This window comes from Caretta caretta, chromosome 5 (genome assembly GCF_965140235.1).
Source record: "Caretta caretta isolate rCarCar2 chromosome 5, rCarCar1.hap1, whole genome shotgun sequence".
Lineage (NCBI taxonomy): Eukaryota > Metazoa > Chordata > Testudines > Cheloniidae > Caretta > Caretta caretta.
In genome coordinates, this window is record NC_134210.1 from 39,560,507 (window position 1) to 39,584,878 (window position 24,372).

At 41.4% G+C, this 24,372-nt stretch overlaps 2 protein-coding genes across 5 annotated transcripts in view; one reads left to right on the forward strand and one right to left on the reverse strand.

Annotated features, from left to right (window-relative positions):
- Positions 1-11,170, forward strand: part of LOC125636722 (THAP domain-containing protein 6) — a 38,270-nt gene extending 27,100 nt beyond the window's left edge. For all 3 annotated transcript variants that reach the window (XM_048850304.2, XM_048850303.2, XM_048850305.2), the window contains 5 exons: positions 2,303-2,418; positions 3,905-4,112; positions 4,814-4,921; positions 5,677-5,772; positions 10,218-11,170. In XM_048850304.2, the coding sequence (XP_048706261.1) occupies positions 2,339-2,418; positions 3,905-4,112; positions 4,814-4,921; positions 5,677-5,772; positions 10,218-10,412 (687 nt within the window). In that variant the 5' untranslated portion in view covers positions 2,303-2,338 and the 3' untranslated portion in view covers positions 10,413-11,170. The remainder of the gene's footprint in view (positions 1-2,302; positions 2,419-3,904; positions 4,113-4,813; positions 4,922-5,676; positions 5,773-10,217) is intronic.
- The window catches only part of LOC125636726 (uncharacterized), a 94,542-nt gene that overhangs the window by 24,694 nt on the left and 45,476 nt on the right, over positions 1-24,372 (reverse strand). The window lies entirely within an intron of this gene.

Here is a 24,372-nt window from a genome sequence, read left to right on the forward strand (position 1 = left end):
GAGATATTTCCAAAAGTAGTGTATGTTACCAGTATTATAATTCTTGTATAACAAATTTACTTGCCTCTTTCTGTCTTTTTAATTATTTTCCAGTTTTTAACAAATTCCTTTGCTTGGTCCCTCCTCAGATAAGTGTTAGAATATTATAGTTCACTGAATGGGCTGTAAAGGGGGACACTGATTGCATAATGTGGTTATCAGCTTTGCTAAAAACCCTAATGGTAATATTTTTCTTGTCCTAATCACAGAGATGATGGTGTCTCTTTGGTGTTTCTGTGCTGTTTATTTAGCTATAATGTGAAAGAGAACCCCACCTTTTCACGTGTGTCTCCAAATTAGATTGGAGTTAGCTCTTCAGTAGGTCTGATTATTAAATTTATATGCAATCCTTTTACACAATATAAAAGTAATAGAATTAAGAACAAAGTATATGACTAGTTGACATGCAGTTTCTTCAGTGTTTCAGTTCATGTTGTGCTAATTCATCTTGATATTTCAGATAATTTTAGACTTTGATAATAGTTCCCTTAAAAAGCTCTATAATATAGATTTTCCTTTAACAGTGAATAAAGATAATATGTACAAAGTACTATTTTTCTGGTTGCTGTAAGAGTAAAGGAGTGCAAGAAGAAACTTGTAAGAAATATAATCTAGTAATAACAAATTTCTCAACATGATGAGAGGCCTGATCCAGTGCCCACAGAAGTCAGTGGAAGGACTCCCATTAAGTTCCATGGATCAGTCAGGCCTTAAAACAAAAGGAATTTGTGCTATGTCCCTTCTCTGACATGTCTTTTTAGACCTTGACCTGATTTTTGCAGATTTAGGCCTGATTATGCAAAACGGATATAGCTGTCTTTCTGTATTCAAGGGTTGCATTCTTCAACCTTCTAAAGAAAATAAAAATGTGATCTGGCATTTTCTCCTGCATTAAATGAAGCCCTGTTAATATTTACTTTTAATAGGTGTTTGCTTAATGCAGTTATTGTGGAACACATTCCAACTTGTCCAAAGAATGATGTTTCCAACTGCTGAGTAAATGACCCTTGAATTATAAAGTTAGTTGTTCAATTTTAGCCAGAGGGATGATGCCACTTTTTATAAAATTGTGGTAAATACATTCCAGGTATTAAATACTCAGTGTACTGTTCCAGCATAACAAAGCCAACTGCAACCTTTGAAATACATTTTTTCTTATCTGTTTTTAAGAGAGATAAAGTGTTGGACTATGTCATATTGCTATAGGTTTGTTTTGAAGTCATATTTGGCAGGAAACTGTTTTTTGTTTTCTTTAATTGCCTCACAGACTGTTTATGCTAAGGAGATACAATACTTTCCACAAAGAATAAACCGCAAATTCAGCACTGAGCACACAAAGAAAACAACATCCTCAGTTTTGCTTTTATTTATTTTTTCCTGTGTTTATTTTATAACTTGCTGCACTTCTTTTATAGGTTACCACTTCACAGTATACCCGTTCTCTGGTTCTGTGCAGTCTCCTTGCCTATAGAAACTGGCTCCTCTATGCCAGCATCCCCTATTATTGCACTAATTTAATTTCTCAGCTTTCTTTCTTTCTCAGCTGAGCAGTAATCATGGATTTGTAAGGCTACTGTGATGTAACTTTGAGAATGCTGTTCTGACATTTTGGCTGCCGTGCAAATGCCATTGTAGCTGTTTTTCTGTTTCTCTGAGCTGCAAATTTCAGGTGCTGCTGCAGACCTGTTTAAAGTAATGAAGGTTTCAGAGTAACAGCCGTGTTAGTCTGTATTCGCAAAAAGAAAAGGAGTACTTGTGGCACCTTAGTAATGAAGGTTATTCTTACTGAATACACTCTACTGGGAAAAAATATATATGTGGAATGTTGTCACAGTTTCAGTTAAGTACAGCACAATAGTATTAATGATGTCCTGATATGCTTGCCCATTGTATTATCAGCTTTCAGAATGATGGTAAGCTATTTTTCTTTTCTTTTAATAATAAACATGGCTGTTTTTCCTAGTGACTATGCATGATCATTTATACACAAAACATGAATTACTGCATTTTACTGAGTAAAGTATATGTCTATAATATCAGCAGACAGGAATATATCAATACGGTACTTGTTTTAGCACACTTATATCACATCATGTGGAGGAAGAAGGTAGTTTGCTTTATTAATTATTATTACTTCTCATTCTCACTTCTACTTTCAGCCTTCCAGTTGGAAATGTACTGCAGAAACTGTCCACTGATGCCCTTTCAGCAGATGTTACCTCTAAATGTGATATGTTAAACATCTATTCTCTTCTCATTACAGCACTGAATGCAGTGACCATCTCTGAGGGGGACTATCATGGTGAAATATTGTGCAGCATATAACTGCAGTAACGCAGACACAAAGTTAAATCGGAAGCAGGGAATAACTTTTCATAGGTGAGCCTGATGATCGTGGGTATCAGTGTATTCTGATTGCAGGTACTGCAGATGTTGGGTGGAATCTTAGGCAAAACTCCCAGTGATTTCAGTAGGGATTTCACCCTCTAAGTATTTTGACCAAGCAAACCTTCTCACAAGCCTAGTATTCTGGAGTGGCAGCCTGATGCCAGGAGCTATCCTAGTGCAAGCCTTTCCTCCTGGCTGATGAATTGGACGCAGCACTTCCTGTCAGGAATTGGGAAGGAGCACTGATTGAGGAGTGTCATTTCAGCATACAAAAAAGCAGCAGCACAGCTAAGTGAGGTCCTGGCTTTCAGTGCAGGGACCTGATTAAGAGTAATAGCCAATTGGTGAAGTACAAAATGTTGTTTAAATTAAAACAAAAGACATATGTTCAATTATATTAATGAGGAATTGCACAGAAGAAAGAGGCCATGAATGACAGACAAAAAGATGGGAAGGGCCGTGGGAGAGAAGTGAGGGTTAGTACCTGTTAGTCAAGATTTTAATGTATGACAACTTGTGTTTAGTATTTTTCTTAGAGCATCATCTACACTAACATTGTTATTATTTCTCCCTTGGAAACTTTGAAAATTATTATACCATTTTGAAAGCGTAATTGATTTTCTGTACGTGGAGTCTATGCTGCTTCTGAGAACTGAGTGGCATGAAATTAAGTAGAACTGGGTTTGTGAATGTGACATGCATATCACAGAAACTAAGAAAGGGAAATAAGCCTGTTAGGTCATCTAGTAAATTTCCTGAAGCTAATAAGCAATTGTTTTCTGCAGTATACTCTTCAGTGCTTTGTCCAGTCCATTTAAAATGACGTAAGTGATGAGCATTTCCCCATTTACAAAGAACATGTGAGCACTATATGTGTGAGATTGTGTTGTGAGAGTCTTACAGTGTATCTAGTGAACTTAGAAGATGTATGTACATTACTTCTTCCCCTCTAACTTTTTATCCAACTGGACGTTTTAATAAGGGGATTTGTGTTTCTCCCTGAGTACCTTCTCTTTTCAAACCTAGTGGGTAAGCAGTATGTTCTTTTTAGTTTTTATTTAATTGACCTGCCATCCTCACTAACTAATACTTTGCAATCTTTTAGCTTCTTTTTTCCCCCTGATATTCTTAGTGATTTACAAATGTAGGTGCGCATTATTATCCAGAGTTCTCAGACAGGCAAACTGAGACACAGAGAGATTTAAGTCACTTCCCCAAGGGCACAAGTGTAGTCAGTTGGAAAGTTGGGAATAGAATCTAGGTCCCTAACTCCTAGTCCATGCTCTGTGTACTGGACCATGCTGTTTCTCTCTGGCCCCAACTCAGCAAGGTACTTAAGTAAGTGCAGTTTTAATCATGTGAGTTGTCCCATTGACTGTAATGGACTGTATGGGTAGCATCACCCCTTAAAGTATAATTACTAAACAAAATCCAGCTGACGTTCTTTGGTCTGTGAACTTTGTTATTTCTGTTTTAGGTTTCCCAAGGATAATAAGAAAAAACAGCAGTGGGCCCAGGCAGTACATCGGGCTGACCCCGTGAGTGGCAAACTCTGGACACCATCTGAATGGGACATGATTTGTTCTCAGCATTTCAATCCTGACTGCTTCAAAGAAATTAATGGAAAGAAATTTTTAAAGGAAGGGAGTTGTCCTTCTATATTTTCCTTTCCTGACAATTTTCAGGTATAAAATGTGACACACTGTGATTTCATTAAAAATAACTGATTCATTATCAACTGAAGTACATAACCGCCTCGGGTGGCAGGTTATTGGAGTGACATTTCACACAGAGTGCCATACTGTTACTAATATGCTAATAAACCTTTGTTAGGTCAACTAAAAATAGCTGTAGTAAAATCTTGGGGGTCGGGGGAGTTGAGGTGTCAGAGAGAGTGTATGTATATTAGTGGTTGAATTACGCATTCTAGAACTGTAATTTAAAACTGATTGGTTAAGTAAAAGCAAAAGCTGTGTCCTTGGGTCTAGTTCAGATTCTTTCAGCCTATATTATTTCTCTTAACTTAAAGACTGGAATGGTTAAATTTGTCACAGTATGGATCACATCTCAATAGAGAGAATTTCTCATGGACAGGTTTTCCTTCTATGAACAATTGCATAGGCCAGTACCTTTCTCATTCACACTTATGTGGACCAGGTCTCAACAGCTCTCTGGCAGTTTCTACTGTCTGCTGGGCTCTCTTTCCTAACAGTGAGCCTGATCTGGTGCCTGTAGAAGCAGATGTGAAGGAGGTGAAGTCAACACCTAATATAACATTTATAAAACCTGGCTTTGCTGATGAAAACCCCATTGCCACCAACCTTAATTCTGAGAGCTGAAGTTCTCTCTGAACTTTAATTGCGTTCTTTTTTTTTTTTTTTTGAAGAGAATAGATAATTCTCTACGGAGATCAAAACGTGCTGGCATAGTTCTAGAAAATCCTCCTCTTGAGGCAGATCCCAGTGAGGTGCATGTTACACCAGCCACGGTAACGGTAAGCATCAGAACTGTGACTGAATGCTGAAAGAATAGTGTCATAACGTGAGCCTTTCCTTTTGTATTTCCTGTATTAATGACCAATTCTGTGTCAATTTGAATTGGAGAAATACTTGTTTATTTTAGCATTTAAAAATAATCTGGGATACTGCATGATGCTGTGCTTTATTGGTCTTGGGGCAACAATTAATATTTGTTAGGCTTACTGGAGAACAAAAAATACAAAGATGTAAAAATGTTGTAAAATGTACATGTGTAGGGTTTACAGTGAGGCAACAGACATCTGCCACGAAGTGATTAAAATACATGGACTGAAATCCTGGCTCCATTGAAGACCATGATAGTTCTGCCACTGATCTCAATAGGGTCAGGATTATACCCATAGTACAAGACCACTGGAGAGAATTTTGAGCAGAACTAGATATCAGAAAACTCATCTCTTTGTCTTTCAGTAACTTGTCTAATGTGCAACAAATTAATGTTCTTCACATTCAGTCATGAAGCACCTGTGTCATGCGACCATATGTGAGTGCATATGAACTAGCCTGAAAGAGGGCATTTGAATTTCCAAGGTTATACAGGACTCCCGTTTCTCATTGCTGTTGGAGTGAGAGAAAGGCAGAAAAGTTTTTTAAAAGTTGAGAAAAAGCTGTATCCCGTTAATTCTTTTTTGGGGGCATAACATCATGTACACACTCCGTTCAAGGTTTCATGGGGGGAATTAAATTTCTCTGTTGTTGTTTCCTTTTATAGAAAACAGCGAACAACCCAAAAAGATTATCAGAAAACTTCAGCTGTTCTCATGAGGTAGACACCAATGGGATGTGTAATACACAGGACACAGTAATGGTGAGCATCAAAACTACAATGGGTATACTTCCTCCTTTTACATTCTTTCTGTTTTAGGCTTTTTAAAATGTTCTCTTGTTGACACTGAGTCCAATCTTAAAGCCCTTATACACTCAAAACTCCTACTGACTCCACACTATCCGTGAGAATCTTAGTATATTGAAACATAAGATAAAAGGCTCAATGATTTTGTTTTAAATGTTTTGTTCACAGTTCAAGATAGCATTTGCCTATAGTTACCACACAGTGCTAGAGGAGGTAGTTCTGTTTCCCTGTATATTTAGGGAAAGAAATAAATGAAGCAAAAGCTCTCAGATATTTAGCAGTAGCCACTGTATATGAAATGAGTACATGCTTGCAGTCCAGTTCCAAGTGGACAGGTGTCTGCCTCTCAAAAGCCACTCTCACAATTGAAACTGTTGTTAACCATTGCCATAGAGAAGCTTGAAAGATTGATTGGACATGGAGATAGAACCACCCTCTTGGCTTTACAGGTAGTACCTTTACCAGGTCAAGGTGCACCTAAGGCCTGGTCTACACTGCAGGGGGGGGAATCAATCTACGTTACGCAACTTCAGCTACGTGAATAACGTAGCTGAAGTTGACGTATTTATATCTGCTCACCGCAGTGTCTTCAGTGTGGTGAGTCGACTGCTGCTGCTCCCCTGTTGACTCCGCCTGCGCCTCTCACGCCGGTGGAGTACAGGAGTTGATGGGAGAGTGCTCGGCAGTCGATTTATTGGGTCTAGACTAGATGCGATAAATCTACCCTCACTGGATTGATCGCTGCCTGCTGATCCGGCGGGAAGTATAGACATACCTTTAGGCACTAAACTAACTTCGTAAGTGAAAAATAAAAAAAAATTCTGAAAACTGTAGAAGTCGGTTCTACATCCATGTAAGCTAGTTCAGGACAAAATGCCCAGCTGATCAGAGGGAAAAAATTACATTTTATATGTAAATGAGGTATCCAGAAGGTGTAACTCTCACATATGTGAACTTAACTCTTTCCATGGCATGCTATATTAAGGGCTAAATTGCTAGCACTTCTACCTCTGAGCCCAGAACTCAAGGGAAGTGCTACTTCAGTAGTGCAGCTTTAGGGAGAGAAATGTTCTCATCCTTTGGAAAAAGAAAAGGAGGACTTGTGGCACCCAACAAATTTATTTGCGCATAAGCTTTCATGAGCTACAGCTCACTTCATCGGATGCATGCAGTGGAAAATACAGTGAGGAGATTTATATACACAGAGAACATGAAACAATGGGTGTTACCATACACACTGTAACGAGAGTGATCAGGTAAGGTGAGCTATTACCAGCAGGAGTGTGGGGGGGGAAAAACCTTTTGTAGTGATGATCAAGGTGGGCCATTTCCAGCAGTTGACAAGAACGTGTGAGGAACAGTGGCGGAGAGGGGGGAAATAAACATGGGGAAATAGTTTTACTTTGTGTAATGACACATCCACTCCTAGTCTGTATTCAAGCCTAAGTTAATTGTATCCAGTTTACAAATTAATTCCAATTCAGCAGTCTCTCGTTGGAGTCTGTTTGTTTTTGAAGTTTTTTTTGTTGAAGAATTGCCACTTTTTAGGTCTGTAATCGAGTGACCAAAGAGATTGAAGTGTTCTCTGACTGTTTTTTGAATGTTATAATTCTTGATGTCTGATTTGTGTCCATTTATTCTTTTACGTAGAGACCGTCCAGTTTGGCCAATGTACATGGCAGAGGGGCATTGCTGGCACGTATCACATTGGTAGATGTGCAGGTGAACAAGCCTCTGATAGTGTGGCTGATGTGATTAGGCCCTATGATGGTGTCCCCTGAATAGATATGTGGACACAGTTGGCAATGGGCTTTGTTGCAAGGATAGGTTCCTGGGTTAGTGGTTTTGTTGTGTGGTTGCTAGTGAGTATTTGCTTCAGGTTGGGGGGCTGTCTGTAAGCAAGGACTGGCCTGTCTCCCAAGATCTGTGAGAGTGATGGGTCATCCTTCAGGATAGGTTGTAGATCCTTGATGAGGCGTTGGAGAGGTTTTAGTTGGGGGCTGAAGGTGACGGCTAGTGGTTTCTGTTATTTTCTTTGTTGGGCCTGTCCTGTAGTAGGTAACTTGTGGGTACTCTTCTGGCTCTGTCAATCTGTTTCTTCACTTCAGCAGGCAGGTATTGTAGTTGTACGAACGCTTGATAGAGATCTTGTAGGTATTTGTCTCTGTCTGAGGGGTTGGAGCAAATGCAGTTGTATTGTAGAGCTTGGCTGTAGACAATGGATCGTGTGGTGTGGTCTGGATGAAAGCTGGAGGCATGTAGGTAAGCATAGCGGTCAGTAGGTTTCCAGTATAGGGTGGTGTTTATGTGACCGTTGCTTATTAGCACTGTAGTGTCCAGGAAGTGGATCTCTTGTGTGGACTGGTCCAGGCTGAGGTTGATGGTGGGATGGAAATTGTTGAAATCATGGTGGAATTCCTCAAGGGCTTCTTTTCCATGGGTCCAGATGATGATGATGTCATCAGTGTAGCGCAAGTAGAAGAGGGCATTAGGGGACGAGAGCTGAGGAAGCGTTGTTCTAAGTCAGCCATAAAAATGTTGGCATACTGTGGGGCCATGCAGGTACCCATAGCAGTGCCGCTGATTTGAAGATATACATTGTCCCCAAATGTGAAATAGTTATGAGTGAGGACAAAGTCACAAAGTTCAGCCACCAGGTTAGCCGTGACATTATCGGGAATACTGTTCCTGACGGCTTGTAGTCCATCTTTGTGTGGAATGTTGGTGTAGAGGGCTTCTACATCCATTGTGGCCAAGATGGTGTTATCAGGAAGATCACTGATGGATTGTAGTTTCCTCAGGAAGTCAGTGGTGTCTCGAAGATAGCTGGGAGTGCTGGTAGCGTAGGGCCTGAGCAGGGAGTCTACATAACCAGACAATCCTGCTATCAGGGTGCCAATGCCTGAGATGATGGGGCGTCCAGGATTTCCAGGTTTATGGATCTTGGGTAGCAGATAGAATACCCCTGGTCGGGGTTCTAGGGGTGTGTCTGTGCGGATTTGTTCTTCTGCTTTTTTAGGGAGTTTCTTGAGCAGATGGTGTAAAAAGAAGGATTCTGGGTGGACTCCTCCTGAAACAACAGACTGGACTTCTACATAGAGTGCTTCCGCCGATGTGCACGGGCTGAAATTGTGGAAAAGCAGCATCACTTGCCCCATAACCTCAGCCGTGCAGAACACAATGCCATCCACAGCCTCAGAAACAACTCTGCCATCATAATCAAAAAGGCTGACAAAGGAGGTGCTGTCGTCATCATGAAGAGGTCGGAATATGAACAAGAGGCTGCTAGGCAGCTCTCCAACACCACTTTCTACAAACCATTACCCTCTGATCCCACTGAGGGTTACCAAAAGAAACTACACCATCTGCTCAAGAAACTCCCTGTGTATGGTAGCACCCATTGTTTCATGTTCTCTGTGTATATAAATCTCCCCACTGTATTTTCCACTGCATGCATCCGATGAAGTGAGCTGTAGCTCACGAAAGCTTATGCTCAGATAAATTGGTTAGTCTCTAAGGTGCCACAAGTACTCCTTTTCTTTTTGCGGATACAGACTAACACAGCTGCTACTCTGAAACTCATCCTATGGATGAGCCATTATTCCAAAGTCCCCTTTGCTAATCTCATGGTTTTTCAGGTGGATTTTAAAGATTGCATGAGAACCTTGATGTTTTGGTCAGCATCCCTTGCCTTCATACACTAGGCTGCAATGTTCAAGGCAGTGGCTGAGTTATTGCTGACCCCACCGTGCACTTTTAACAAATCTGAATAAATAATAGCTGCCACATTAGTCTACACTATCATCACACTATGGCTATACAGCTCATTAAAAAATTCTTAGGTGTTGAGCCAGACTCCTATCTTAACATGTCCTATTTATTTGAGCATTCAGTGGATTCTATATCCTGTGTCCACTTCTTATACCTTTGAGGATTCTCCTGCGGGCAGAGGTTAAACGGGGCCAGTACATGGCAATGCAACATGTCAGCAGGTGATTCTTCCACTACAGACTTTAAATCAACGGAGCTGACGCCTAAGGGTGTATTGTAGTAGGGCCAGAATGAGCTCTGGTACTTATGTCTGGCAGATGAGGTCTAGTACCCCATCTTTTAATCAGATCTGCTAGCTTGTCTTCAGTGGGGCTCTATATAGGCACAAAGACACTCTGCAAATGGATCTGATTGTAGACTTGTATCGTACTTTCTGTCCCCTCTCCACAGCGCTTTGCTCCATGTTGTTATGAGTTCCTCATCCTACTCCCAGTTCCACCATGGAGCTGCAATACGTGGAAGCTTTTTAGTTTTGGTTTGTTTTTTGGAAAATTAAGCCCCAGTTAGCTCTGATACTAACGAATACAGCAAAAATCCAGCATTGTTGCTTTCTTTTATCTTTAAATTAGACAGACCACCATTACCATATCACAGACAGTCCAAAAACTCTGAAGAGGAAATTGGATGAACTTTTAGCAGAGAATCACAAGCTCAGAAGAAAATTAAGGAATGCTTCTGATCAAGAAGAGAGACTCCATAAAAATGTGGAAATCTTGTTGGACAAGCTGCACTCTAAAGACATGTTGTCGAGGGAAGTAATGTGATTGCTAGATCTGTGCAAAGGGCATGGGCTGAATGACAGATCTTCTCTCCCACTGCACCCAGCTGTTGGATAAGAAATGTTCACTAATGTTTATTGCTATACATGTCATTTTTGAATGTATTTATTAAATAAAAAGACATGTAAACACTACTGAAGTTTTCATATAAAAGCTAGAAACTTCAACGTTAAGATTGACACTTGTGGTGTTCAGGGAGCGAATGTCAGCCTTTTCTTTTAATCCCTGTCTCCTCTTCATTTGTCCCACACGGGGACAATGAATATATATACCCCATATATTTTAGATATATAGTTTCATGGAGGGTGGATGGGAGTTTTACTGTTTCTTTGTTTGTTTGTTTTTAAAGTCTTCTGTAGACATTTACTAAGTGGACAGTATTTAGCACCTACGTTATTCATTTTTGTCTTTTTCCCCCCTTCTCCATCTTATGTCACCTTTTCAGTGCATTAATTTCTAGAGATGCAATGGTGTCATTGCAACAGCCATCCACAAGTGCACTATAAAGTCAGTTTACATAATGGATTGAAATATATACCCCCTTTTTTTTTTTTTTGAAAGCTCGGCATTTGCATTAACTATCATGTTAAATCCTGTGATCATGCGTAGTAAAGGGTGTGAGGGTGTGTGTGGGGGTGTATGGATAGATGCAGACTTATTCTAGTCCATTGTATCAATATATATTTCTGCTGTCTATATAGCATGCTAAAATTGAACATATTAAAATTCATTACGAAAAATAACTACTGTGTACACTATGTGCAATATTTAGCCTTCACATAGGGTGCCCCCCGTGTAGGGACAAGAGGGGAATGGGCAGAGCACAAAGCATTCCAGCTAATCTAGGCTGTGAATCTAGCGCATAGACAGCCATGCAAAGCTGCCATCAATTTTGCAGTCCCAATGGCTGCTCAGGCTCATGCCGGGCCGGGATTGTACTGGTCAGTGGAGTAGTCCAGAATTAGGTAAACGCAAAGATGGTATATTAGCCGCCTTTGCCCTTCCCCTCCTGTGGGCTGCACCTTTTGCACCCTGCCTCCCAAGTGGTGCAGCATGGAATTTGTCCCTATTAGTTTAGATATTGAGGACACTACTAAAAAGCCTTTTACGGTAATGGAAAGGCTTTCTCTGACTTCAGCGGCCTTTGAATCAGGTTCTGCATTATCCAGTGATGATCTTCAAACAATGACCAGGGGGTTGTGCACTGTTTTCAGAATTGTGATATTCCAGATACCCTCCTGCAATTAAAAATATTAATCAATTAAAAACACCGGCTAAAACTGTTCTTTGTACAATAAATGCACATCAGGTTAGGCAATCTGTGTCACACCAGGCTTTTATTATCCCATAAACAATAGTTGTCAGAACATTACACACATACCAAACCTCCATCAAAGTCTTTGGGAGTTTGGGCACAAAAGGAATATTGTCTTCTGACATGTTCAGTACCACATACTTCAGATGTAAACCACTCTCAATGGACAATTTTGCAATACCATGCTCATAAGCTAAAGCAAAAAGGGCACATGAATTTTTGCATTTAGGCCTCTTGTGGTCTCCTTTGAAAACCGGCCCTGAAAAAGATGTGGGAGTTTATAGCTTGTAAGATTCCCATTGAATTTCATGGCCATTGCATGGCTGAAACCCTGCACAATTCTTAGCATCTAGGTTGCAATATACAGCTAGTTATAATTATACTATTAACACATAATTAAACCACAAGTCACAACCTCAACATTTAGGCATGTGTGCAGCTGAAATTAAATAGGAGCTCATTTCTTTGTTCTTCATTGCGCTGGTGGAGAAGTTCTGGGCAACAGCACAAACCAGTTTGAAATCCTATAAATGTTGCTGCAACGTATTTTTTATGGGTGCAAGAGGGACTAACCAAGAAATAGGGGCAAAAATGAAACATCAGACGCAGCCCAGAGCTGCAAGACACACACACAAAAACATTCATCTAAAAACTGGAGTCTCCAGGACAACAAAAACTTCTGCATTATTTGCTAGTATATTTTTTCCTTATCTATTCCCTGTGCTTAAATAATCAAACCTTCACAGGCTCAGAGCCTGCAGGCACCTCTGGCTAAGGCTAAATGGCAATACTATGGAGGTGGAGGAAAGCACCTAGTAGAATATCACAGAGATCAGTGTTAGGGGGAAACAAACCACCCTTTTAAACATCTTCCTTAATCATATAGGAAAAGCACTAAGCCTATTAATGAAATGTAGATCATGTGACATTGAGGAAAACTGACCACCAGTGAGAACAGAGATGTAATTCAAAGGAATCTAAAGAGATTAGCAATGTAGACAGAAAATGAGGTTCAATTTGGGAAATTTACATTAAACACAGCCATGGAAAAATACTCTAAAAGACAAGCATACAATGGGAGGACTAGAGCCGGAAGGCGGTAATACTGAAAGAGAGCTAGTGGGGTGATAGATGATCAGTTCCATAAATGTTTGCAATGGAATAGAGCAGCAACAAAGCCAGTCTGCTTTGGGGCTGTAAATGCAGAGGCATCACAGTAATAAGCCTTCTCTTTGTGACGCTGGTGTGATTACATTTAGAAAAGGGAGCCCATTTCTGGACTCCACGTTACTAGAGATCAGAAATGATCAGCAGGCTGGAGGCATAGGTGCTGGAACGAAGAGTGCTGGAGGTGCGGCTGCACCCCTGTGAAGTAGTAGTAACCCAAATACATGGTTTCTGCCTTCAGCACCCCACTATAAAAATTGTTCCAATACCACTGGCAGGAGGGACTTGAAAGATTAAAAGAGCTAAATATAGCTTTGCAAAGCGATGACGACGTGTGGGCAGGGGAGGACATGATAACTACAAATATTTGAAGAGTGTCAAATTCAAGGCTAGAGAAGAAAAATGTAGGTTAGTACAATAATAACAGGATAAAATTAATAACGATGCCAAACAGTGTGATCTTATTGCTGGAACCTTTGCGTCTCCTCACCCAATCGCCTCCCGACTATTTGTTATCCCCAACTGTCTATATTCTGTAAGCTCTTCAGGGAAGGCACCACATCTTTTCGTTGTTCTGTAAAGCACCTAGCACGTTTTTGGGGCACAGTATAAGGAATGTTTCTGTCTGAATAGTATGGAAGCTTCCTGACTTTAAGTCCCTAGCCCAGCGGTGGCCAACCTGCGACTCCAGAGCCACATGCGGCTCTTCAGAAGTGAGTATGCGGCTCCTTCAGTCAGTATAGGCACTGACTCCGGGGCTGGAGCTACAGGTGCCAACTTTCCAATGTGCCGGGGGGTGCTCACTGCTCAAACCCTGGCTCTGCCACAGGCCCTGCCCCCACACCACCCCTTCCTGCCCCCTCCCTGAGCCTGCAGTGCCCTCCCTCCTCCCCCAGAGCCTCCTGCATGCCAGCTGATCGGGAGGGAGGGGGAGGCGCTGATCAGCTGCTGGTGTGTGGGAGGCGCTGGGAGCCGGGGGTGGGGTGGAGCTGATGGGGGGGCTGCTGACGTATTACCGTGGCTCTTTGGCAATGTACACTGGTAAATTCTGGCTCCTTCTCAGGCTCAGGTTGGCCACCCCAGCCCTAGCCTGTGTAAAAGAGAGGTGGCAGATATCTGGAACAATGCTGTACTATCAAGTCCATTTCCTTGGCAAACTAATCAAGCTTTTCCATCTCTGTCTATGATTAGCTCATGCCCATGCTTCACCTACAACATCTGAACATGTGCACAAGGAGTGTTTTCTCGACCTTCTCTACTTCTGGGTAGGTCTAGGAATAGCCCACAGGTGGAGCCAACCCTCTCACCTTGCCCTCAGTTGAGGCTCAGAAGGGAATCTCCATCAACTGTTCCTTCTTAAGTATAAAGAAAGCTTAGGGACTTGTTTCAGTGGGAGTTACGAACACACAACTGATGCAATAATCAAGTCCCCCCCTGTTTGTTAGAAGCATCTCCTTGGTAGAATGTAACAAAACTCATACCCTCAGATATTGAATGGTGCAATTTCAGTTCATGGATTGGCTGAGAGCATGAGCACTTCTGGTGCAGATACTTGTTCATGCACATTTAAAATTTGCTTTTTGCAATTATTTTTGCATGCAGCTTTAAGGTGTGCTTTCCCTAAACATTCATGCCACTAACACTTTAGTCACATGGAGGCTCACCGAAAGTAACCCAAAAAGTTTAAAAGTCTAGCTGGAGTTAATTCATTTTACAACTGGAGCAAATATGTGTGGGACATTTTCATAGTATTCACGCAACTTTAGTTGTGAGCAGCATAATTATTTAAAAAGTGTATTTCCTGCCTCACTGCAGTTTTCTATTTTTCACTTTTCAAAAAACTCCATATCTAATTTTTCCAAATTTTAAAAAATACCCTATTGAAGAAAATAACTAGAAACTGCAACTAAGTGACCAGAATGTGTAGTATTTGCTTACAGGGGAATCACTGACAATCCATACATTGCTGGCCTTCCTTATTTTGATAGAAAGCAAGAACTGACTTTTTCAGAGAGCAGAGAACACCCCATTTTTTCAGAAAGGGCTATGGCTTTCTTTGTTTTCAAGCACTACAGCAAACTTGCTGCTGCCTTTTCTTTTCATTTTTGGCAATTTAATTCTCCTCAGTGCATCTGTATTAGGCTAAACTGCATCCCAATCACGTCACTTACGCTTTCGCTTTGAAACCACTTGGACTGGGGGAAGGATTCTGTTTGATGCTGAGCATTCTAAATGGGGAGGCTAATATTGCAAGGCAGCAGAAATGGCTGCTAATTTTAAACTACCAGCTTAATCTTTCTCTAGCAGAAACACACATTTTCTTCTACCATATTTTTTTCTCATAATAGAAATGAGACAGTTCCCAGGGGTGCGGTTACCAAAAGATAATCTCACCCCAATCTGTTTAGAGGCATGAGGGTCATGCCTCAAAATGCTCTAGCATATGATTATTTTATGAAAACCATACTGTGTATCATGGCTTATTGATTAACTAATAAAGCTTCAGTATTATTATTCAGAGGAGGGGGCTGAGATATCAGAGGAAGATCTGATTCTGGAATGGGAAAGATTCTATCTTGCTAATCAAACCACCTTTCTCTTGCCCTGATTATAACCTCTGTGTGAAATTATAGGGTCAATGGATGCCAGTTTTAGTTTTTCATCAGTGATTAGCTCACTGGTTTATTAAAACTGAAAAACACCCGGAAACATATTTATGTGAAGACAAATTTTCACTAGACTGTTCCCTTTCCATTTATACTACATATAAGGGTTACAGAGCAGAATATGATTTGGGTTTCTAGCGAGCCTTATTGTAGTCAAGGTACTAGAAGTGTGTCACACGATAGTACGTTAGATACCAGCAGTGCAGTGACTCATAGCCAAGTATGCCCTGCTGTTGCACTTTTAATAATAGCTCTTGCACAGCCTGGAACATTAGAACCTATTTTACTGAGAGAGGCAATGTTAGACTGGGCACTGGGGTAAACATCGTGCTCAGGGATGCTCTAAATGATGCCTGCTGGTAATGGTGCCCATTCCAAAAGACTGTTATGCCACCAGAAGATCACTTGAGAGCAGTGTACTACTCTACACCAGCTGGAATTCCCCCACATTGGAGGACTCCTGATCTACTCATTTAGTGCAGCTGTTTGGCCCTTATGTATCAAGAGTGGCACAGAAAGGCTGGAATCTAGCCCTTGCCTCCTAGTCCAGTGCTTTAATTACGAGACCATCTCCCCATAGATTTCAGAGTAGCAGCCGTGTTAGTCTGTATCTGCAAAAAGAAAAGGAGGACTTGTGGCACCTTAGAGACTGTAGCTGCAGCTCACGAAAGCTTATGCTCAAATAAATTGGTTAGTCTCTAAGGTGCCACAAGTCCTCCTTTTCTTTCTCCCCATAGAGTTTCAGCCCTGTATAGAAACCCACAACTGGCATGGGACTTGATCCCATAGCCAATCAAGTCCTTGAGCTATAGCAGGCTGGATTCTGAGTCCAGTTACATCAATATAAATCTGGAGTTATTCCACTGACTTGAGTCGAATGAGTCCAGATTTATTGAGGCATAACTGAGATCAGAGTCAGGCACAGCACACTGAAAAAGGATTTAACTCAAAAAAATTATATCTGTTGTGGTATAATATCCAAACTACTGGACACAACTACAAATACCTATTTAATATCACCCTCACTTAAATTTGAACATGTTATTGGAAACAACTGGTCAAGTATTATGTATTTTTATCCTCTCCTAGTACTCACAATAAAAAGAGTCTGATAATAATGTAAAGGAAAGAAAGGTTTGATTAAACCCTTCAAGGTGGTATGTGCAATGAAGGTCTAACAGAGGGATCATTACACAATAATATAACCTACACAAGCCACCAGTGAAATGCCCCTCTAACTGTTCTCACTCTGTTCTACATTGTTAATTATTAATAGTAATGAGGTGCTACATGATGTACAAGACTCATCATGAAGACGGTCCCTGTCTTGAAAAGCTCAGTCCAAAAGGCAGAAATGGAGAAGACAAGATGCCCTGGGAAGTCCAGAAGAAGAATATTTATCTATCACTCCAAACATATGTATCAAGTGATATAGTTTGAAGTTTTAAGATATTTTATCACTTCCCTTTGTCTACTTTTGAATACTGGTTACTTTCCTATGAAAATCAGAGCATTCAAACACACTTGTTAATTTTTATTTTTTTCCTTCCAAAAGTATTGCTTGTTCAAATTACCCAGTTGATTGTCCTATAGCATGGTTCTCAACGAGGGGTCCATGGCCCCTGGGGGGCTGCAAGCAGATTTCAGGGGGTCCACCAAGCAGGACCAGTGTTAGACTTGCTGGGGCCCAGGGCAGAAAGCCGAAGTCCCACTGCAGGGGGCTGAAGCCTGGGGCCCTGAGCAACTTAGCTTCACGGTGCCCCTGTGACATAGGGTTCTGGGCAATTGCCCTGCTTGCTACCCCTTAATGCCGGCCCTGGCTTTTATATGCAGAAAACCAGTTGTTGTGGCACAGGTGGGCCGTGGAGTTTTTATAGCATGTTTGGGGGGGCCTCCGTAAGAAAAAGGTTGAGAACTCCCGCCCTATAGTATTCCTTACACTAAGCATTATGGGCTTGATCTTGGCCTCAGTTTAATCAATAGGAGTTTTGCAAGGAGACAGAGAATTAGCAGTCACTCTGTGTAAAGCAATACAATGACTTTTCCATTAGTCATGACACTCCCTAATGAACAAAACATAAGAACCTCCAGAAGAGGAGAGAAAGCTGACGCCTTCCAAAAACAACAGACAGGTAACCAGTTTCCCCTTGTATATATATCACACCTCTTACCCCATGCTAAGAAAGAAATCCCTTCTTAAAAAAAAATATGTATTTGACTTTAAACATATGAACAGTCCCATTTAATTCCTTATGAAATCCAGGCTGTAGTGGGGCAGATACCCAGCGCATGTGAAGGGCTGGGCTGATTGGGGAAGCAACCACAGCTGGGGCCACACCCCAATCAGGCCACAGCTGGCCCTATAAAAGGGCTGTGAGCCAGGCACTGAGTGAGTCCCTCCTTAACTCTGGAGAGAGAAGGATCTGGCTGCCTGGGAGAGAAGGGTACTTGAGGTAGAGTAGTGCTGGGGAGCTCCAGCTTCTAGGCCTTGTGCAAGGCCTAAAGCAGGGACTGAGGTTGCAGAGGTACAGTCTGGACTGAAGAAGCAGTAGCAGCAGCTGGTCCAAACCCCTTTGCCAGTAATGAGTAGTTTATAGACTGCAGTCTGCCCCAGTGGGTGGGGGTCTAGATGAGGACTGGCAGTAGCCACTGAGGCAAGGTGGGGATAGAGGGTTGGGGGGTTCCCCTGGGTGGGGAGATCCTGAGTGTGGGGTTACTACTGGGGGCAGAACCCCAAGGTAAAGGGGCACTGGGGTCTGGGAGGGACATGGGGGTCTGAGGTAGGTGAGCCACTGGCAGAAGGAGGCTGGAGAGCTAATTCCCAGGATGACCAGCAGGAGATGCCACACAAGTGAATTGTTGCTTTGCTACACAAGCCTATATTCTTTATACAAGTTATTTTTCAGAACTGTGCTGATTTTGCTGCAGAGATGTACAAGACTAGGCAAGAAACCCAGAAAACGTTTCTTTTCCTGTACATCTTTAAATGTGGCTTCTTTCCTTTCACCTCTAACACTGTACTATCCATTCCCTGCCATTTGTCTCCTGTCCCCCAGAGTGAGGCCATCAACATTTGAGTCAGGAGGAATTGAGAACTCTGTGGAGACCCATCGTACACTTCTAATAGTTAAATAATTTCACCAATAGTCTTCCCCTCAACATCACCAACCAAAACAATTGAATGGCTGAAATGTTCTATGAAACTTCCACCCCAGCATAAGATAATGTCTATAAAATTCCATATAGGTTTCTCCATGGCAAAATTGAGCATTTCTCCATAGCACAGTATACAAGAACATTTTCATTGTCTTTTACCCAGTGTATAACACTCAAGCATATAAATGAAGCATATAAATCTAGTATTTTGTTAAATATGTTTTAGCTCTGTGTAAAAGAAATAAGTAAAGAAAGTCATGAATAGATGAACATAAGAATTCCTGGTCTGCTGCTCATTTAAATGTAAGGTATAAAACTAAAATTAATCATGAGGGTTTTTGTTTTTCACTGGGATTATTTTAGATAACATATGTTATGTGGTTAGAGGGGAATTCTTATCACTGAGGTTCAGATTTCAATATCGTTACTAATATTGACCAGTATTTTACTCTATAAGTAGGGTCATTGATTCCAAGGGGATTAATCACATAGTAAAGTACTACTCAACACGAATAAGGAATCTGAACATGGCCCTATGTTGATTGGAATCTGCTTTTGTCTATTTAATGTTGGAGAGTAATTTGTTTTAAAAATATATTCTTTTCCTCTATGCAATAGAAAATGCAGCTTCATAAAGCAATATAAAAATATAACCCAGGACTAAGACTTAATGCAAAAAGGGAAAATACATTGACACTTTCAACCCTGTGTGGCATATTTATGAAGTTGGGTGTTTGGGGTAGATTTTAATATTTTTTAAAGATGACAAAAGTGTTGTAATTGTTGGATAAAAATAAAGGGCTTCTAGGACTTTGAAATTCTTTCTGAGATGACAAAGAACAAAGGAAAGTCTCTGCCTCAGGATCCATTCCAGCCAAATTCTGCTCTCAGCTCAGCAGGCAGGGCTCCCATTGAAGTCATAATGTTTTCATGCCATATTGCATATCCAAGCGTAGAATGTGGCCCTGAGTGACTGATGTCCAAGGCTTAGGACCAACAGCCACTGAGTGAATTATCCTTCCATCCAAACCCATCAATACGTATGGTTAGTACTAGTGGGGGACTCATCCGTAAGAGAACTACTGTAGCAGTTGTATCAAGGCTCACACAAGGTCAAGGATTTAATTGGGGATTGGTCCTGCTCTGAGCAGGGGGTTGGACTAGATGACCTCCTGAGGTCCCTTCCAACCCTGATATTCTATGATTCTATGATTACAGTCCTGGACATTACATTTCATCGGTTAACTCAGAAGGGTTGGTCAATGGCTTTGGACACCAGTCTTTGTGCTCAATCTGTTCTAGCTGTTGAATAACAGAATGGGGAGGCGGAGATGTGTAACAATAGCTAACTCTCTCTCAAGAGAAAAGCCATGCTGCTCTATTCCTGTTGGAAGGTGATGGGAAACCAAAGGAAAGTACACTATAACAACTGTGTTTGTAGAACACAAGGAGGTTCTGTAGCTCAGAACTCCTGATGACCCTGTTGTGGTGGAGTGAGTGTGTGTAAACCCTTTATTTATTACAGGACACTAATAAGTATCCTGAAGGCAATATGCTAGTGCAGACAGTAAGCCCAGAGGACTTGTACTCAAATACCTTTACCTTTGCTATACAAAGATAACTAGAGGAATGGAAAGTGCCTGAGTTCTGCAGAACTGTTATTAGCGTGATGGGTGTAAAATCATATATTAACAAGGGATCAGAAAATGAATGATATTTCTAAGGATCAGTGAAGTATTTTGTTTCCACCAAAATAAAACTCCGGGTCAGAGAGCCTTTGCGTACATGAGAATGAGGTGCAGAATATTGATTCTGCAGGGACTGGACAAAGTGGAGTCAGACAATTCCTGAGTAAGTTAACACACAAATTCCAGTAGGGATGCTGATCATGCAGACTGTCATTTCTATTGACCCTTAGTTTTTGAAATGTCATTTATTGTTTCTATGATGTCTCTGAAAGCCCTGCATGTGCCCATTCCTGATGCCACTGGAGCCAATTGCAAAACACCCTTTTACTGCACTGGGTGCACAGCTGAACTCTAGGGTTCAAATTCACTCCAGTGCAGAGGGCCAGTGCAAAGTCTATGTACCACTTACATGCTACTTGTGCCCTCAAAGTAAGGCCTTTAATGGGACCTAAAGTGGTGCATGGGATTGTGGGCCCACTGTGTATGGGTGAATTTCACCATAGGTGAGTAGAAGCACATTTCAGGAGCACATTGGCATCTCTTCTGCCTTAAAACATTAATGGATGTAAGGAGTATGTTATATGTCTGGCACAGATCTCCCTCCATACAATGCTGTGCAAACTTCTGATGCTATATAAATAGCAAATAAAGTTTGAAAGAGCTTTTGATGAAGATTAGCTGCATATGTTTGTAGTTTTGGTTAGCACTACAGCCAGTCAGCTGTCCCTCAACATCCCTTTTCCAGTACAAGCATGTAAAGTCTAGCTTCTGCAAAGGAATAGTTCTGTTGAAATGATGTTTTCTATATTTAGAAGCTGATAATATAATTTAATTTGCCTCCTGTTATTGCGGACACACTATGATTTGCATGGTTCAAAGGCTTTTCTCCACCCCAGAATGAAGGAGGAACTGAATAGTTTCATGTTGGACATTCTCCCACTCCGTAAGTAACTTTTAAGTTATATTTTAAGCACAACCATATGTTTTCTTGGGTAAGCCTTTGGCTGGGTGATGTGGACTCTTATTTATTTGGTTTTACATTTTATAAAGCCATAAAAATAAATCACACAGCCAGATACTAGAACTAAGCAAACAGTGTATATGTGAGAGAGAGCGAGAGAGCAGATTTGTACAAATATTTGTTTGAATTTGAAAGCAAATTTGGATTTGACCTTGTTTGTGACACTTTGTGAAACTATTTGAGCACTCAGTAATTACAAAAAGAGAATGTTAAGGTTGAGAATTCACCAAGAGCAATTTCTGAATTTTACACTGGATTGTAGTTGTCACAATTCTAACGGTGTTCATAAAAAGGGTGTATGAACCTCTTGAGGCATGTGGAGGAGGAGAGCCCTTTGTGAGCCAGAAGCACTGTGCTCCTGTTTTTCAAACCAAAACACCAAAAGAAAAAGAGGCCACTTGATAGCATTAACAGGGCACAGATGTTTCCTTCCCACTCTTCTAAAGCAGCTGTGCTCTTACCAGACTCATCAACCTCCTTCCAGTCAAAGAGATCAGGTGGATACTGTTATTTCAATAGTAGTCTCTTCTCAGAAGGAGGGAAGAGATTAGGGAGAAAGGTTTCCCTGGATGGTTCACAACTAAAGGTATGAGTTCAGTGTAATTTTGCCCTAATCCTTGCAACTGGATCTTCCCATGTGAATCCAATTGCAGAATTGGGGCCTCTGCTTGTCATTTGGAAATGGGCTGCTTCAAAATCAAAAACTTTTGTTTAACTGGAATTAACTATAGACTGAACCAAACCCAAAAAAAGGACTTTCTATTAGAATCTAAAATGGATGTGAACTAGCTCCCTTTCCCACGCCCTCCTTTCAGCTGTGAACCTTGGACCTACTATTGTGGGTCACTTTCATAAATCATCCAATCAGGAAATAGAAACAATACTACTTGACTTATGTATGGGAGTATGGGCTGGATGAATGCACTACAAGGTGGGTAGAAAGCTGGCTAGATTGTCGGGCTCAACGGGTAGTGATCAATGGCTCCATATCTAGTTGGCAGCCGGTATCAAGTGGAGTACCCCAAGGGTCAGTCCTGGGGCCGGTTTTGTTCAATATCTTCATAAATGATCTGGAGGATGGTGTGGATTGCACTCTCAGCAAATTTGCGGATGATACTAAACTGGGAGGAGTGGTAGATACGCTGGAGGGGAGGGATAGGATACAGAAAGACCTAGACAAATTGGAGGATTGGGCCAAAAGAAATCTGATGAGGTTCAATAAGGATAAGTGCAGGGTCCTGCACTTAGGACGGAAGAACCCAATGCACAGCTACAGACTAGGGACCGAATGGCTAGGCAGCAGTTCTGCGGAAAAGGACCTAGGGGTGACAGTGGACGAGAAGCTGGATATGAGTCAGCAGTGTGCCCTTGTTGCCAAGAAGGCCAATGGCATTTTGGGATGTATAAGTAGGGGCATAGCGAGCAGATCGAGGGACGTGATCGTTCCCCTCTATTTGACATTGGTGAGGCCTCATCTGGAGTACTGTGTCCAGTTTTGGGCCCCACACTTCAAGAAGGATGTGGATAAATTGGAGAGAGTCCAGCAAAGGGCAACAAAAATGATTAGGGGACTGGAACACATGAGTTATGAGGAGAGGCTGAGGGAGCTGGGATTGTTTAGCCTGCAGAAGAGAAGAATGAGGGGGGATTTGATAGCTGCTTTCAACTACCTAAAAGGGGGTTCCAAAGAGGATGGCTCTAGACTGTTCTCAATTGTAGCAGATGACAGAACGAGGAGTAATGGTCTCAAGTTGCAGTGGGGGAGGTTTAGATTGGATATTAGGAAAAACTTTTTCACTAAGAGGGTGGTGAAACACTGGAATGCGTTACCTAGGGAGGTGGTAGAATCTCCTTCCTTAGAGGTTTTTAAGGTCAGGCTTGACAAAGCCCTGGCTGGGATGATTTAACTGGGAATTGGTCCTGCTTTGAGCAGGGGGTTGGACTAGATGACCTTCTGGGGTCCCTTCCAACCCTGATGTTCTATGATTCTATGTTCTATGGTTCTATGTAGCTAACCAACAGCATGTCAATTAAGAATATTTACAGCTAACTGTTTGCAAATAGTCTATAGGTCAAGAATTACTTGTTGAAGAAATCCACAGATAACATCAAACATGGTATACACGCAAGCTTTTCACAATCTGTTTATGGACAATTTGAAAACAAAAATAAATCTGAGGAATAAATTGGTGACAAAACTCTCCAGCTCCTATAAGGCAGACGGAAGGGGCCAGGCTTGATTTTCCCCTCCTTTCCATAGGCCCAGACTTGGCCGCGATGGCCCAACCACTTCCCTTTTTCTGAGGCTACGTGGGTGAGGCCAGACAGAGACTCTAATTATTTATATGGGCCCTGTCACTTTAGTATGTGAGCAGTTTTTCAGCTGCTGCCAGAAGAGCAGCAGTTGGTAGTGAGAGGGGGAGACCTTCTCATGGGAGTCTCACCCTTTGATGTTATGAGCATGACACCAAGGGCTTTCATCTGTGATGTCATCAGTACTGACAGGAGAGTGTATGAAGGACCCTCAAAGAGAAATTTGGGTTTTCCACCTCATTGGATGTTAGGTGGATTTTGATTAAAAGGCTGCTCTGGCACAAGGTGGGAATTTTGTATTAATAATCTAAAATAATATATAAATTAATTAAGTAATAAATATTAATCATTTGAAAACCGAACTGTTATTAACTAACTGGCAGATGTGTAATAGCTGAGCAACCAGTTGAATTACTAAACAGATATTTGGCTAGGGATAAGAATCAACAAAAATGAATGAACAATAAGTTGATGGAGGGGCAGCTGGAGGATAATATAAAAAGAGAACTAACCTAACATGTGCCTGTCATCAGTGGGATCTCTTTCTTCATGTGCTTCCCCCATGCCTCCATCTGACTGTATTTCATTTAAGACCAAAAGCTCTTTGACACAGGGATTG